General features: G+C 41.3%; 1 protein-coding gene across 50 annotated transcripts in view; it reads right to left on the bottom strand.

Moving 5' to 3' along the window:
- Positions 1-13,607, bottom strand: part of MGA (MAX dimerization protein MGA) — a 154,432-nt gene that overhangs the window by 8,750 nt on the left and 132,075 nt on the right. For 44 of the 50 annotated variants that reach the window (XR_011380862.1, XR_011380864.1, XR_011380865.1 and 41 more), the window contains 5 exons: positions 10,095-10,225; positions 6,614-6,665; positions 3,308-3,514; positions 1,197-1,308; positions 683-916 (listed from right to left, as the gene is read on the bottom strand). Coding sequence is in view for 44 of the 50 variants with exons in the window: in XM_008269142.4 (XP_008267364.2) it covers positions 683-916; positions 1,197-1,308; positions 3,308-3,514; positions 6,614-6,665; positions 10,095-10,225 (736 nt within the window). In the remaining 6 variants the exon portion in view is untranslated. The remainder of the gene's footprint in view (positions 1-682; positions 917-1,196; positions 1,309-3,307; positions 3,515-6,613; positions 6,666-10,094; positions 10,226-13,607) is intronic. The other 6 variants (XR_011380863.1, XR_007910446.2, XM_017348108.3 and 3 more) reach the window with 1 other exon arrangement.

Raw genomic sequence — 13,607 nt, 5'->3', positions numbered from 1 at the left:
ATCTTATGCAAAAACATTTTTTTAATTTCCAATTTATTTGCCTTAGCTATACCAACAGTTCCTCAACCAATCAGCAGAATCATACAAAGTGAAAAAAAAAAAAAAAAAACACTAAAAATATGTGACTGTAGACTGCTATCAGAAATAGGACTTACATGTTATCATGATCTATAACTTCTCAGGATTTGTATAAAGCAAGAAACTAAAATACAGGGGCTGGCACTGTGGTGCAGTGGATTAAGCCACTGCCTGCAGTGTCAGTCAGTATCCAATAAGGGCGCTGGGACTTCCCGGCTGCTCTCCTTCTGATCCAGCTCCCTGCTATGGCCTGGGAAAGCAGCAGAAGACGGCCCCACGTGCTTGGGCCCCTGCACCCACGTGAGACCTGGAAGAAGCTCCTTGCTTTAGCCTGGCCCAGCCACAGCTATTGAGGCCATTTGGGAAGTGAACCAGTGGATGGAAGATCCCTCTCTCTCTCTGTCCCTCCTCCTTTCTAATTCTGCCTCTCAAATAAATAAAAAAACAAATCTTTAAAAAAATCCCAAAATAGTTAATTTTTTAATAGAACCTTTAATTAATTTGAAACCTTTAATTAAAACTAAATTTTTGGCCAAGAGATGTGCAGTACCTAAACTAGACTGATGCTCATCTACATCAAAAAAGCAAAGAATGTCCCTCCTACCTGTGGCCTGGTCTCTTTTTCTGGAAAGAATCAAAGGTTTCCCCCTCCTGTTATTTATAAACATCTGTCCGAGATCTACAGACGATGTACAAGATGCTTCCTGCTGCTTGTTAGTTCTGGGAGACACATCAAACTCATCTGATCCCATCTTCTTTTTTCTTTTTTGTGTCTCTAATGCTTGTTGTTTTGCATAAATATATTCTAGCTTCTTCAGGACCACTTCTTCTGTCTTACCTACAGGTTGATAATGAATAAATGATCACTCTTTGTGTGACTCCACGTAATAATGAGAAATATAGTCAACTTGAGTCCAGCTGACTTAACTATATTGTCCAATACTATGAAAAAGGCAAGAGTGACTGCAATGCAAAGGAAATATCCCACCCAGTCAAAAGATAACTCTGCTGCAAACTCTGAGAGCAAAGTCTTACACTAAGTGTATCTGAAAAGTCTATTAAGGATTCCCTTTGCTAAACTTACTATTAATTTACCACAAGTAATTTACATATCTTACCTGAAAGAGATGATACTTTCCGTATCAGAATATTCCGTTTTCGAGTCAGGAGATTTTTCTGTCCTATCAATTTGTCTGCCTGATCTGTTAGCCCCTGAATTTCACTGAACGCCTAGAATAGAAATAATCAGGTCAGTTAACCTACTCTTTCCTCAAAATAGGCAAAGCCTACATAATTTGTTTAATAATAAAAAAGTTCAAATATTTTAGAGGACTCCATAGTACCATTTAAAATAATTACTGATGTTTCAGAAACTCCTTTTTATAATTCTCCAACTTAGACTTTGGTAATCAACTTTAAAATAAATTTGGCTAAAATAATTCTGCTCTAAGTGGATAAGAATGCTTACTCATACTTCTCCAACTTCTACTTAAAAGCAATTCAGGCCGGTGCCGCGGCTCACTAGGCTAATCCGCCTGCGGCGCCAGCACCCCGGGTTCTAGTCCCGGTTGGGGTGCCAGATTCTGTCCCGGTTGCACCTCTTCCTGTCCAGCTCTCTGCTGTGGCCCGGGAAGGCAGTGGAGGATGGCCCAAGTCCTTGGGCCCTGCACCCGCATGGGAGACCAGAGGAAGCACCTGGCTCCTGGCTTTGGATCGGCACAGCACGCTGGCCGTAGCAGCCATCTGGGGGGTGAACCAACGGAAGGAAGACCTTTCTCTCTCTCTCTCTCTAACTCTGCCTGTCAAAAAAAAAAAAAAAAAAAAAAAGGCAATTCAAATGAAATTATCTTAGTGGCTGACACTGTGGCATAACAGCTAAAGCCACTGCCTGCAGTGCCAGCATTCCATATGGGTACTGGTTCGAGTCCCAGCTACCCCACTTCCGATCAGCTCTCTGCTATGGCCTGGGATAGCAGTGGAAGAAGGCCTAAATCCTTGGGCCCCTGCACCCATGTGGGAGACCCAGAGGAAGCTCCTGGCTCCTGCTTTTGGATCGGCGCAGCTCCGGCTGTTGTGGCCATCTGGGTAGTAAACCACTGGATGGAAGACCCCACCCCCCCGCCTCTGCTTCTTTGTAACTCTGCCTTTCAAATAAATAATCTTAAAAAAAAAAAAAAAAACTCAGGCAATTTATGTACATAGTTTGAACTTTTGCTAGCCTGAGTATTACAAACTTTTTTATGACTGTCAACTGGGGTTGGTGTTTTGGTGCAGTGGGATAACCGGTTACTGGCATCCCATATCAGAATGCTGGCTACTCTGTTTCTGATCCAACTTCCTGCTAATGCCCCAAGGAAGGCAGCAGGAGATGATCCAAGTACTTGTACCCCTGCCACCCATGTAGGAGATCCAGAACGAGGTCCTGGCTTCTGGCTTTGGCAAGGCCCAGACCCAGCTGTTACAGTCATTTGGAGGAGAACCAGAAAAAGAGAGCTCTCTCTCTTTAAATCTTTAAAAAAAAAAAAAAAAAAAAAAAAAAAACCTGTCAGGTATGTTAAAATACCATTTATACTTTACTTTACAATGTGGTAAGCTGCTCTAAATGCTTACAATAACAATGTAAATGGTACCAGCATTGTGGCACAGAGGGTTAAGTCATGGCCTGCAAAGCCAGCACCCCATTTACAAGTGCCAATCCAGTTCCTACTGCATCACTCTGATCCAACTCCCTGCTAATGCACCTGGGAAAGCAGCAGAAGATGGCCCAAATATTTAGGGCCTTGCAACTCATGAGGGAGACCTGGATGGAGTTCCAGGCTCCTGGCTTCAGTCAGGCCCAGCCCTGGCCTATACAGCCATCTAGGAAATGAACCAATGCAAAAAGATCTCCCTGTCGCTCCCTCTCTTTGTAATTCTGCCTTTCAAATAAATCTTAAAAAGAAAAAAAAAAAAATGTAGAGACCATGGAAACAGTCCAATCAGAATTTTTGATGACACCTGAGGAAACAACAGCTCTACCAATTAAGAACATGACTTCCAATGAAAAGCTACTGACCAGACATAATCATTTTTCCTGAGATTCATTGGGCATTTATTAGTCCACATTCAACTGCTATACGTAAGTAGCTCTAGTTCAGTCTCCTTGGCATAGCAATGGATTCCCTTACTTACCATCTCTGTAAGATTCTCTTAGTCAAGCTATTACCTCTCATTTACACAAAATACTTACCCGAGTAAGAATGAGACTTTTGGAAACCTTTGAAGAATGAAGTAATCCCAAAGTGATCTTCAGTTTCTCAAAGAGATCCCTCATTTCTCCACGCCGTCGCCGCTCATTGGCAGTGTGTGTCCGGCGATAGTAAGCAAAAGCTTCTGCTTCTTTCTGTAGTTTGTCACTCCAGTAATCAGGCTTCAGTTTAAGCGGAACTGGTGGAGCCTGTCCAAAAAAGATTGCCTCTTAAACATCTTTCACATCAACCTGCCTTCTTGCACCTCAGGCACCCATCATCTTCTGTCTGGACTGTTATAAGAGCCTTTCAATTGGTCATTTTACTTCCAGTCTATCCTTCCTCTAAATCAAATTTCAACAATGTCCAACAGTGTAAATCCTAAGACATGCTGACACAGCAACATTGTTTTCCAGCTCAAATTTCAGTGGTTTTCAAATGAAGAATTGGAGGGGGAAGGGTAAGTGGGAGTGTAGAGGAGCAGAGTTATGTTAGGGGATCTGGAAAAGCTTATAATTTAGTATTGTAATTCCTATAATTTGTTTCCATGACACAAATTACATGAAAAAAAAATTTCAGTAAAATCTTGGCTAGTGGAAAAGACAGATTATAAATTTTTTTTTTTTTTTTTTTTTGACAGGCAGAGTGGACAGTGAGAGAGAGAGACAGAGAGAGAAAGGTCTTCCTTTTGCCGTTGGTTCACCCTCCAATGGCCGCCGCTGCAGCCGGCGCACCGCGCTGATCCTGGCAGGAGCCAGGAGCTTTTCCTGGTCTCCCATGGGGTGCAGGGCCCAAGCACCTGGGCCATCCTCCACTGCACTCCCTGGCCATAGCAGAGAGCTGGCCTGGAAGAGGGGCGCCCGGGACAGAATCCGGCGCCCCAACCGGGACTAGAACCCGGTGTGCCGGCGCCGCAAGGTGGAGGATTAGCCTATTGAGCCACGGAGCCGGCTTAGATTATAAATTTTTTTAAAAATATTGTACGATCCTGGCCGGCACCGCGGCTCACTAGGCTAATCCTCCACCTTGCGGCGCCAGCACACCGGGTTCTAGTCCCAGTCGGGGGGCCGGATTCTGTCCCGGTTGCTCCTCTTCCAGGCCAGCTCTCTGCTGTGGCCAGGGAGTGCAGTGGAGGATGGCCCAAGCCCTTGGGCCCTGCACCCCATGGGAGACCAGGAGAAGTACCTGGCTCCTGCCATCGGATTAGCGCAGTGCGCCGGCCGCAGCGCGCCGGCCGTGGCGGCCATTGGAGGGTGAACCAATGGCAAAAGGAAGACCTTTCTCTCTGTCTCTCTCTCACTGTCCACTCTGCCTGCAAAAAAAAAAAAAAAAATTGTACGATCCTTCCATAAATTGGTAAAGGATCAAATGCACATTTCTAAATCATCCCTCTTTCCAACCATTCACAACTGCTACAAATTCCCAAAGCATACTAGTAATCCCACCCCTCCCTGCCAATGCATATAGGCTTTTCCCTCCACCTGAATTACTTGTTTCTCCTCCAACCCAATCCTCCATAGCATTTAAAATTTAAATTTTGCACTTTTCCAGGAAAGTGACCCTCAAATGCCTTGGGCCTCCCTCCTACCTATTTCTTATAACAAAGCTAAAGATGCATAGCTTATAGGGTTTAAAATATATAGAAAGAGCTTAATATAATCCAACTACATCCTGTACCTGTAACCAAATCCCTAGAAACAACCACCTTTTGAATCTTCTTGCAGTATCTTGTTTTTAAATCTATAATCTAAATAAAAACTGGTAATATATGTTTTCTCTTCAATGCTACCTAGTGACTTCTTGCTATGAGAAGGATGAAAGACATGGCTCACATCTTACCATGGCATCTTCTTAATAACGTTACTAATTTTAGTTCTACTGATCTCTTAACAACTGAATATAATTCCATCTTAATTTCTTATTCCATCAATAACATGTATTTTATCTTACCTTTCAACTTGCAAAATGAGGGTATCAACACAGGCATCCTTTCCTTTATTTACTCTTCCCTCTTTCACCTGACAATCTGTCATTTGCATTTATTCATTTTTTAAAACTAAGTCTTCTGTATTTATTCATAGCTTATTAAAGTTTAAAAAATCATTAACAGTAGTTACACTATCATAAGTTGTGAACATTAATCAGACAAGTGAGTAATTAGTTTCCTGACTTGTAAAACTTCTTGGTCTTGTGTTTTTTCCCTCTTCTGTTTCCAACTGTCTCTTATGACACTGTTTGCCTTTGTAACTGACACTATGCAAAAACTCCTATGTAAAGCCATCATCTTTCTAAAGTTGTATATTTTAATATAGTGTGACAGAATAAAAGAATCAACAAGATAGAAAATCAGTATCAAGTCTAAATATAGCAAAACATCACGACTATCTGCATATTAATAATTTATGCACATAGACAGGTATTTGGCCTACTGGTAAAGACATCACTAGGGACATCAGTATTCCATATTGGAAGTTCCTGAGTTTCAGCCCCAGCTTTGCTCCTGATTCCAGCTTCCTGCTAATGTATACTCTGAAAGGCATCAGGTGATGCTTAACAGTTGAGTCCCTGCACGCCTGGCCCATCACCAGCTGTTGTGGGCATTTGGGGAGTAAACCAGCAGATGGGAGATCTCTGTTTATCTGTCTCTCTCAAGTAAAATAAAACTTTTTTTACTTAAAAAAAGAGAAGTTTGCTTTATTACACTATCATGCTAATATATACTGAATACATTAAGAAGAATAAAGGAAGTTATAATATCATGGCTAGTTGAACTGCTAACCACCAGTGTAGTGAATAAAAATTTTAGGGCACTGAAAACCATGAGCCTAGACAAGAAAGAATGTCAGTTTGTTTTATATTCATTCATTCATTGCACTGCAGGATTAGGTTTCAAGTGAGCATGTCAGTTTTCATAATCTCCATATCCATTTAAGTTCTCTTGCACCCACGTGGGAGATCCAAATGAGACTCCTAGCTCCTGCCTTTGGAACAGCCCAGCTCCAGCTGTTGTGGCCATCTGGGGACTGAATCAGCAGATGGAGAATTTCTACACTTTTCTCTCTCACTCTGCCTTTAAAATAAATAAATCTTAAAAAAAAAAAAACACACACACACACACACACAGTAATAGTATAATATCCTACGGGAAATGATTTTTTAAAATTCCTCATTGGTAGGAGTGGCCGGGGGGGGGGGGGGGTGGCGCAAGTGGAGATGATCAGTTAATATAGTTAACGTTGTTTTAACCCTAAGACAAATGCTGTCAGTTTTATTAAACGAATAATTATCATTAAATATATTCTAAATACCTTTCGACTCCGTTCACCAGCTTTTTCATCTGCAGGGATATGGGTACGGCACCTAGATAAAGACAATATTTTCCAATATCTTACTGAAATCCAATCATCTATGACCTATTTCACAGCTGTATTAAGTCAATCTATTCCAAAATGTGTGAACAGCTTCTTTTCCTCCAAGATGTAATATATGGCCACATTATTTATTCAACAGTATACTTTCTTCCTCTAAGAAAAATAGCCAATCTATGGCCATACAATCCTGAACATGCTCAATCTCATCAGTAAAGTATTCAAATAACTGCTAAAACTACAAAATACTTTTCAGAAATACAAAACTATATAAAAACACATTATGAACATCCAGGTGTGTGCTATCCAGCCTGAGAAATAATGTACCTGAAAACAGAGAACCTACATGCAGTCTACTCAATAGCATTCCTTTTCCTCCTTGCCATAGGTAAACACTCCTGAACTGAGTCTGCCACATAGACCGTTACCGTTTTACTAGGAATATATATTTTTAAACAAAAAAATTTATGTGCATTTTTTTTTAATTTATTTGACAGGTAGAGTTATACACAGTGAGAGAGACAGAGAGAAAGGTCTTCCTTCTGTTGGTTCACCCCCCAATGGCTGTGCCGATCCGAAGCCAGGAGCCAGGTGATTCCTCCTGGTCTCCCATGTGGGTACAGGGGCCCAAGCACTTGGGCCATCATCCACTGCCTTCCCGGGCCACAGCAGAGAGCTGGACTGGAAGAGGAGTAACTGGGACTAGAACCCGGCACCCATTAGGGATGCTGGCGCCGCAGGCGGAGGATTAACCAAGTGAGCCATGGCACCGGCCCCTGTGCATTTTAAATATCATATTATATTCTATATTTCTGCAATTTAAATATTATATTGCATCTTTCCACAACTGATTTATTTCACTCAACATTACACTCGAGGGCCCGGCACTGTGGTATAGTAGACTAAGTCTCTACCTGTGGTGCCGGCATCCCTTATGGGCGCAGGTTCGTGTCCCAGCTGCTGTCTCCTGATCCAGCTCTCTGCTTTTGGCCAGGGAAAACAGTAGAGGATGGCCCAACTGCTTGGGCCTTTGCACTCATGCTGGCCATCTGGAGGAAACTCCTGGCTCCTGGTTCCTGGCTTCAGATTGGCCCAGCTCTGGCCGTTGCAGTGAACGAACAGATGAAGACCTTTCTCTGTTTCTCCCTCTCTCTATAACTCTGCCTCACAAGTAAATAAATAAAACCTTTAAAAAAATTACTATTGAGATATTCTGATAACATAGCTCTAATTTACTCATTTAACTGCTATACAAAGGTACTTTAGAAAACTTGTGAAACAGGGAATTAAGATAATTTTGGGGGTCAGCCCTGTGGTGCAGCAGGTTAAACTGTGGTATGCAATGCCAGTATCCCATGCTGGCACAGGTTTGAGTCTTGGCTACTCTACTTCCGATCTAGCTCCCTACAAATGTGCCTGGGAAAGCAGTGAAGATGGCACAAGTACTTGGGCCGCTGCACCCACGTGGGAGACCCAGATGAAAATCCTGGCTCCTGGCTTCAGCTTGGCCCAGCCTTTGCCGTTTTGGCCGTTTGGGGAGTGAACCAGTGAATGCAAGATCTCTCTCCTCTCTCTGTAACTGACTTCCAAATTAAAAAAAAAAATCAATCTTTTTATTAAAAAAAAAAAAGAGATGTTTGTTTCAACAGAAAGATATTTTGACATCCATACATAAAAGAGGTCTTCAAAAAATTCATGGAAGTGCTGGGTATTTTGACAGTGGGTTTAAACCTCTGCTTCTAATGCCAGCATCCCATATTGTCTCCTGGTTGAGAACTGGCTGCTCCACTTCTGATCAAGCTTTCTGCTAATGAGCCTGGGAAAGCAGCCGAAGACAGTCCAAGTCCTTCAGGCTTGACACCCATGTGGGAGACCAGAATGGAGTTCCTGACTCCTGACTTCTGCCCAGCCCAGCCCTGACCATCACAGCCACTTGGGGAGTGAATCAGTGGATGGAAAACCCCTTTCTCTGTCAATCCCACCTCTTTTTCAAGTAAACAAAAAAAAAATACTAAATAAATTTGTCTTTAATTTCAATGTGTTCCTTTTACAATGTGTTGTGCTTATTTATCCCAACCCATTAACATGTTATTCTCTCCATTTATCAATTTTTTTCAGTCTTTAAACATAATTTTGTAAGTCTTACACAGTTCTTGTTGTATTTCTATATAATTTTTTTTCCCTGTTACTATTATAAATGGTAGCTTTTACATTAGTTAGTTGCTATTGTTTAGGAACTCAATTTGAACTTAGTAAGTTCAACAGTATTATTGGATTATAATCTGATTAGTTTTTAAGAGATTTAAATTCATTCAGGCTTAATCAGTAGATAACTGAAGTAACCTATACATAGTTTTAGAATTAGTCCTATTCCCTAGATTACTCAGTACCACTAGAGATGCTTCCTCAATTCATTACTATTTCACATTATAGTTGAGATACAAGGAAAAGTACAGTGTCTGGCACAAAATAAGTCATGTCTTTCTTCCCTTCTCTCACCGACACCCGAAGTCCTAAATAAATACAAGATTTACTAAAACAGAAAGTCAGTCCTCATGCTCTCCATATTTTCATCTCATCTGCAGGACAGTAAAATCTTCCCACCTATATCTCACCTGCTCAACTAGTAAAGTAACAATGTAGAATTTAATGCCGTGGGGCCAACGCTGTGGCATAACAGGTAGAGCCACCACCTGCAGGTCAGCATTCCATATGGATGCCAGTTTGAGTCCCAGCTGCTCCACTTCCAATCTAGCTTTCTGCTATGGCCTGGCAGGGCAGTAGAAGATGGCCCAAGTCCTTGGACCCCACACCCTTGTGGGAGGCCTGGAGGAAGCTCCTGGCTTGGGATTGGCGCAGCTCCGGCCATTGCGGCCAACTGGAGAGTGAACCATAGGATGGAAGACCTCTCTCCCTCTCTCTCTCTGCCTCTCCTTTTCTCTGTGTGTAATTCTTTCAAATAAATAAATCTTTAAAAAAAGTTTAAAAAAAATTGATGCCTTTTTTAAAAGACAAAGAAACTGACCTTTGTTGCGTAAGGTGCTTATGTTAATTATTATGCTAGCTGCATATATCACTGAATATTTCAAATGGAGGTATTTTCCTCATTTCATCAGTAAAGAATCTGAGGTACAGAGAAAACAGACTTGCCCAAGGTTAAATACCTACAAATAGCAAAACTACTATTTTAACACCAGTGTATCAGGCTCCAAAAACATGTTATTCATATTTACACAGTGCCTAATAGCCATGACAACACCAAGTTAATTACCTTAGAATTCCAGTTCTTCCTCTCATCTATACTAGTCAGAAAAAAGAGTAATTAAGGAAACAAGTGAGCTAACCCAGGCTCCTAAACAGAATACTTTTGTTTCTGATTAGAAAGCACAAAAACAATAATCCTCAAAGAAATAAGACTTACAGCTGTTTGGATGACTGTGTGTGAGCAGCTGTGGTCTTCTTGTGGACAATATTAATTTCCTCTGACAGCTCTTCTATAGTCTCAATGTCCACCTGCTCCTCATCTTCCTCAATGTATTCTACACAATTATTCTGAAATACATCATTAAAACAGTAAATAATTTACTAGGAGGCAAGCATACCTAAACTGTTCAACTACATTCTCCCCTTTATAAAAAAACCAACTAGTGTAAATACTGAGTGTACCATCAGTACTGATAACCTATGCCTATTGATCCAAAAAGGAATTAGATCAGAAAGACAAAATACAATTAGTACTAACAACCAAGAACTACATTGTAAGTCACAAGCATACATTAAATAGACATCAATAATCATTAGCCTAATTAGAGTCCCCTAAGGGGCTGCATGGATGCTTCAGTGTTCCTTCTAGAGGACAGTGTTCTTTCTAGAGACAGGTATGGCTATACTAAGGCTTCATAAAACAACAGTAAAATAAAATTTGGTGAGGGGGAAGGTGGAAAGGAGAAAACTCAGGCTCTATTTTAAGGGGGCTTTATGAGTAACACCATATTGGACCCCAACAAATCAACATACATTAACGTATACAAAGAAGATATGAAAATAGACAGGCTTTGTCTATTTTTCTTGGCCCTGACAGTCTCTCAGCCTCACAGAATGAGAGCTTTTGAGCTACTGTGGGCTTCAAAAGAAGCCCAGAATTGCTGAATTGGTAATTATACCAAAAGGGAGTCAATCAAGTAAGCACTTATTGAGTACCTGTCAAGAAACTCAGAGGATCTTTTATAAACATTAGAATTATATAGATAAGAGAGAAGCAGATAATAAGTACACTGAAACAGGGGGTCACAGTATCTATAATTGCACTGTATGCACTGTGCCAAGAGGTGAAACTCAAAATGAAGCATCCAAATCACCTTATTAATTCTATGCTTAAATTTGTTGGAAAAATTACTTACCCCCAAATTATAGGCTCCACAAGGCTGACAGAAACTAAATGCAAACTAACATTTAGTTTGCCACCCCAATTTAAGCACATTTTAAACAGTGTACATTAAGTTTAAACAATGTATGTCAAAATTAACTCTAGGAAGCAAAATCAATACAGAATCCCAAAAGAACCTAAAGAATCAGTAATGTAAGCAGATGCTTTACAATGTTTAAACTGAAGAGTACCTGCCTTCTCCAACATTTTTAACTGCCATCTTTGTAAATTATATCCAATAGCCTTCACAATGGAAGATTTAAATTGGAACAGCTGTTCATAACTTTCCTCACACTGTTTCAATATTAATGCTAATCACAAGCATCAACAAAACATAGGCACGGGACATGTACATAAATGCAATGTAGAATTTAAATTTTAGAAATCACTTATTATAAGCAATGCCACACTCTAAGGTTCTATTAAGTCAGTTCTACTGATATCAATAGTTTTTAGTGGTTTTAAACAGTGGACTGTTTTTTCAGATGTTTACCTGGATTTACTTATAATGAGAGATGCTGCAAAGGCAAAATAATCTGCAATATGTTATTCTCAAACTCAATGAATTCAGATTTTTGGCTCCTACAGGTAACTGTCCTTGAAAACTACTAGGCTACTGAGAGAATGTAAGGCAAATACATATGGAATCATTCAATTTTAGCGCTAGATCCTTATAAATAAGTGAGACAACTGAGGTACAGAAATAACTAATACAGGAAATTGAAACATTTAAATATTAGAGTTTAAAAATACTCATCAGGGCCGGCGCTGTGGCGTAGTGGGTAAAGCTGCAGCCTGCGGTGCTGGCCTCCCATATGGGCACCAGTTTGAGTCCTGGCTGCTCCACTTGCAATCCAGCTCTCTGCTATGGTGTGGGAAAGCAGTGGAAGATGGCCCAAGTCTTCGGTCCCCTACACCTACATGGGAGACCCAAAAGAAGCTCCTGGCTCATGGCTTCAGATCGGCAAAGCTCCAGCCATTGCAGCCAATTGGGGAGTAAACCAGCAGATGGAAGACCTCTGTCTCTGTCTGCTTTTCCTTCTCTATGTAACTGTTTCAAATAAATAAATAAATCTTAAAAAAAAAAAAAAAAAAAAAAAACCTCATCTTTGTTACTGTTATCTGCATCAAAAACATTAACAAAGACCAGCTAATACAGGGGCTGAGTAAATCTCAAGGAACCAAGAACCAAGATTCTTTTTTTTTTTTTTGGACAGGCAGAGTTAGACAGTGAGAGAGAGAGAGAGAGAGAGAGAGAGAGAGAGAAAGTTCTTCCTTTTCTGTTGGTTCACCCTCCAATGGCCACTGCGGCAGGCGTGCTGTGGCTGGTACACCACGCTGATCCAAAGCCAGGAACCAGGAGCTTCTCCCGGTCTCCCATGCAGGTGCAGGGCCCAACCACTTGGGCCATCCTCCACTGCCTTCCCAGGCCACAGCAGAGAGCTGGACTGGAAGAGGGGCAACCGGGACAGAATCCGGTGCCCCGACCGGGACTAGAACCCGGTGTGCCGGCGCCACAGGCAGAGGATTAGCCTATTGAGCCACGGTGCCGGCCAAGGAACTAAGATTCTAAAACAATCAGTTGCATGACAATCAGTGCAGACAGCTGCTACTGCTCCTGAAGGAGGGGGACATAAGGTAGCCCAGAGCTGGCTATGATGGCCATGTTTACATCTGATATTATGTCAGGGGTCAGCAGACGACAGGCTGCCATCTCTTTAACAAATCAATTTGTACTGGAACTCAGCCATATTCACTCACTTAGGTATAGCTTATGGCTGCTTTACACTTCAACAGCAACTAAGCCGTCTAGCCTGAAAAAGTCTAGAATATTTGGCCCTTTACAGAGAAAGTTTCTCCAACTTCTGTACTTGTGCCATACCTGACTCCCAGTTACTTAATTCAGTCAATGAAACCCTAAATATGAAGCCTATAAAATACTTCAGGGAGGCTGGCACTGTGGGGCAACGGGTTAAAGCCCTGGCCTGCAGTGTCACCATCCTATATGGGGGCTGGTTTGAGTCCCCGTTGTTCTACTTCCAATTCAGCTCCTTGCTAATGCACTTGAGAAAGCAGCAAAGGATGGCCCAAGTCCTTGGGCCCCTCCACTCACACAGGGGACTCGGAAGAAGCTCTAGGCTCCTGGCTTCGGATTGGCTCAGCTCTAGCCATGTGGCCATTTGAGGAGTGAACCAGTGTTTGGAAGACCTCTCTTTCTCTCTCTGCCTCTACCTCTCTGTTAACTCTTTCAAAGAAACAGAAAATAAATCTTAAAAAAAAATTCAGGAAACTTAAAATATTAACTATAAAGGCCATATTACAAAGGATGATGGGTGATGGCCAAAGTCTAGATAGGAGGGAATTTTTTAAAGTTCATGGAAAAGGCATATTATAAAAAACTATGCATGGCTTTTTTTTTTGCACCAAAATAAATTATTTTTAATTCCATTTTTCCATAAACTTTTTTTTAAAGATTTATTTTTTATTTATTTGAAAGTCAGAATTAGA

This window comes from Oryctolagus cuniculus, chromosome 12 (genome assembly GCF_964237555.1).
Source record: "Oryctolagus cuniculus chromosome 12, mOryCun1.1, whole genome shotgun sequence".
Lineage (NCBI taxonomy): Eukaryota > Metazoa > Chordata > Mammalia > Lagomorpha > Leporidae > Oryctolagus > Oryctolagus cuniculus.
This window is presented reverse-complemented; position numbering and strand designations above follow the sequence as displayed.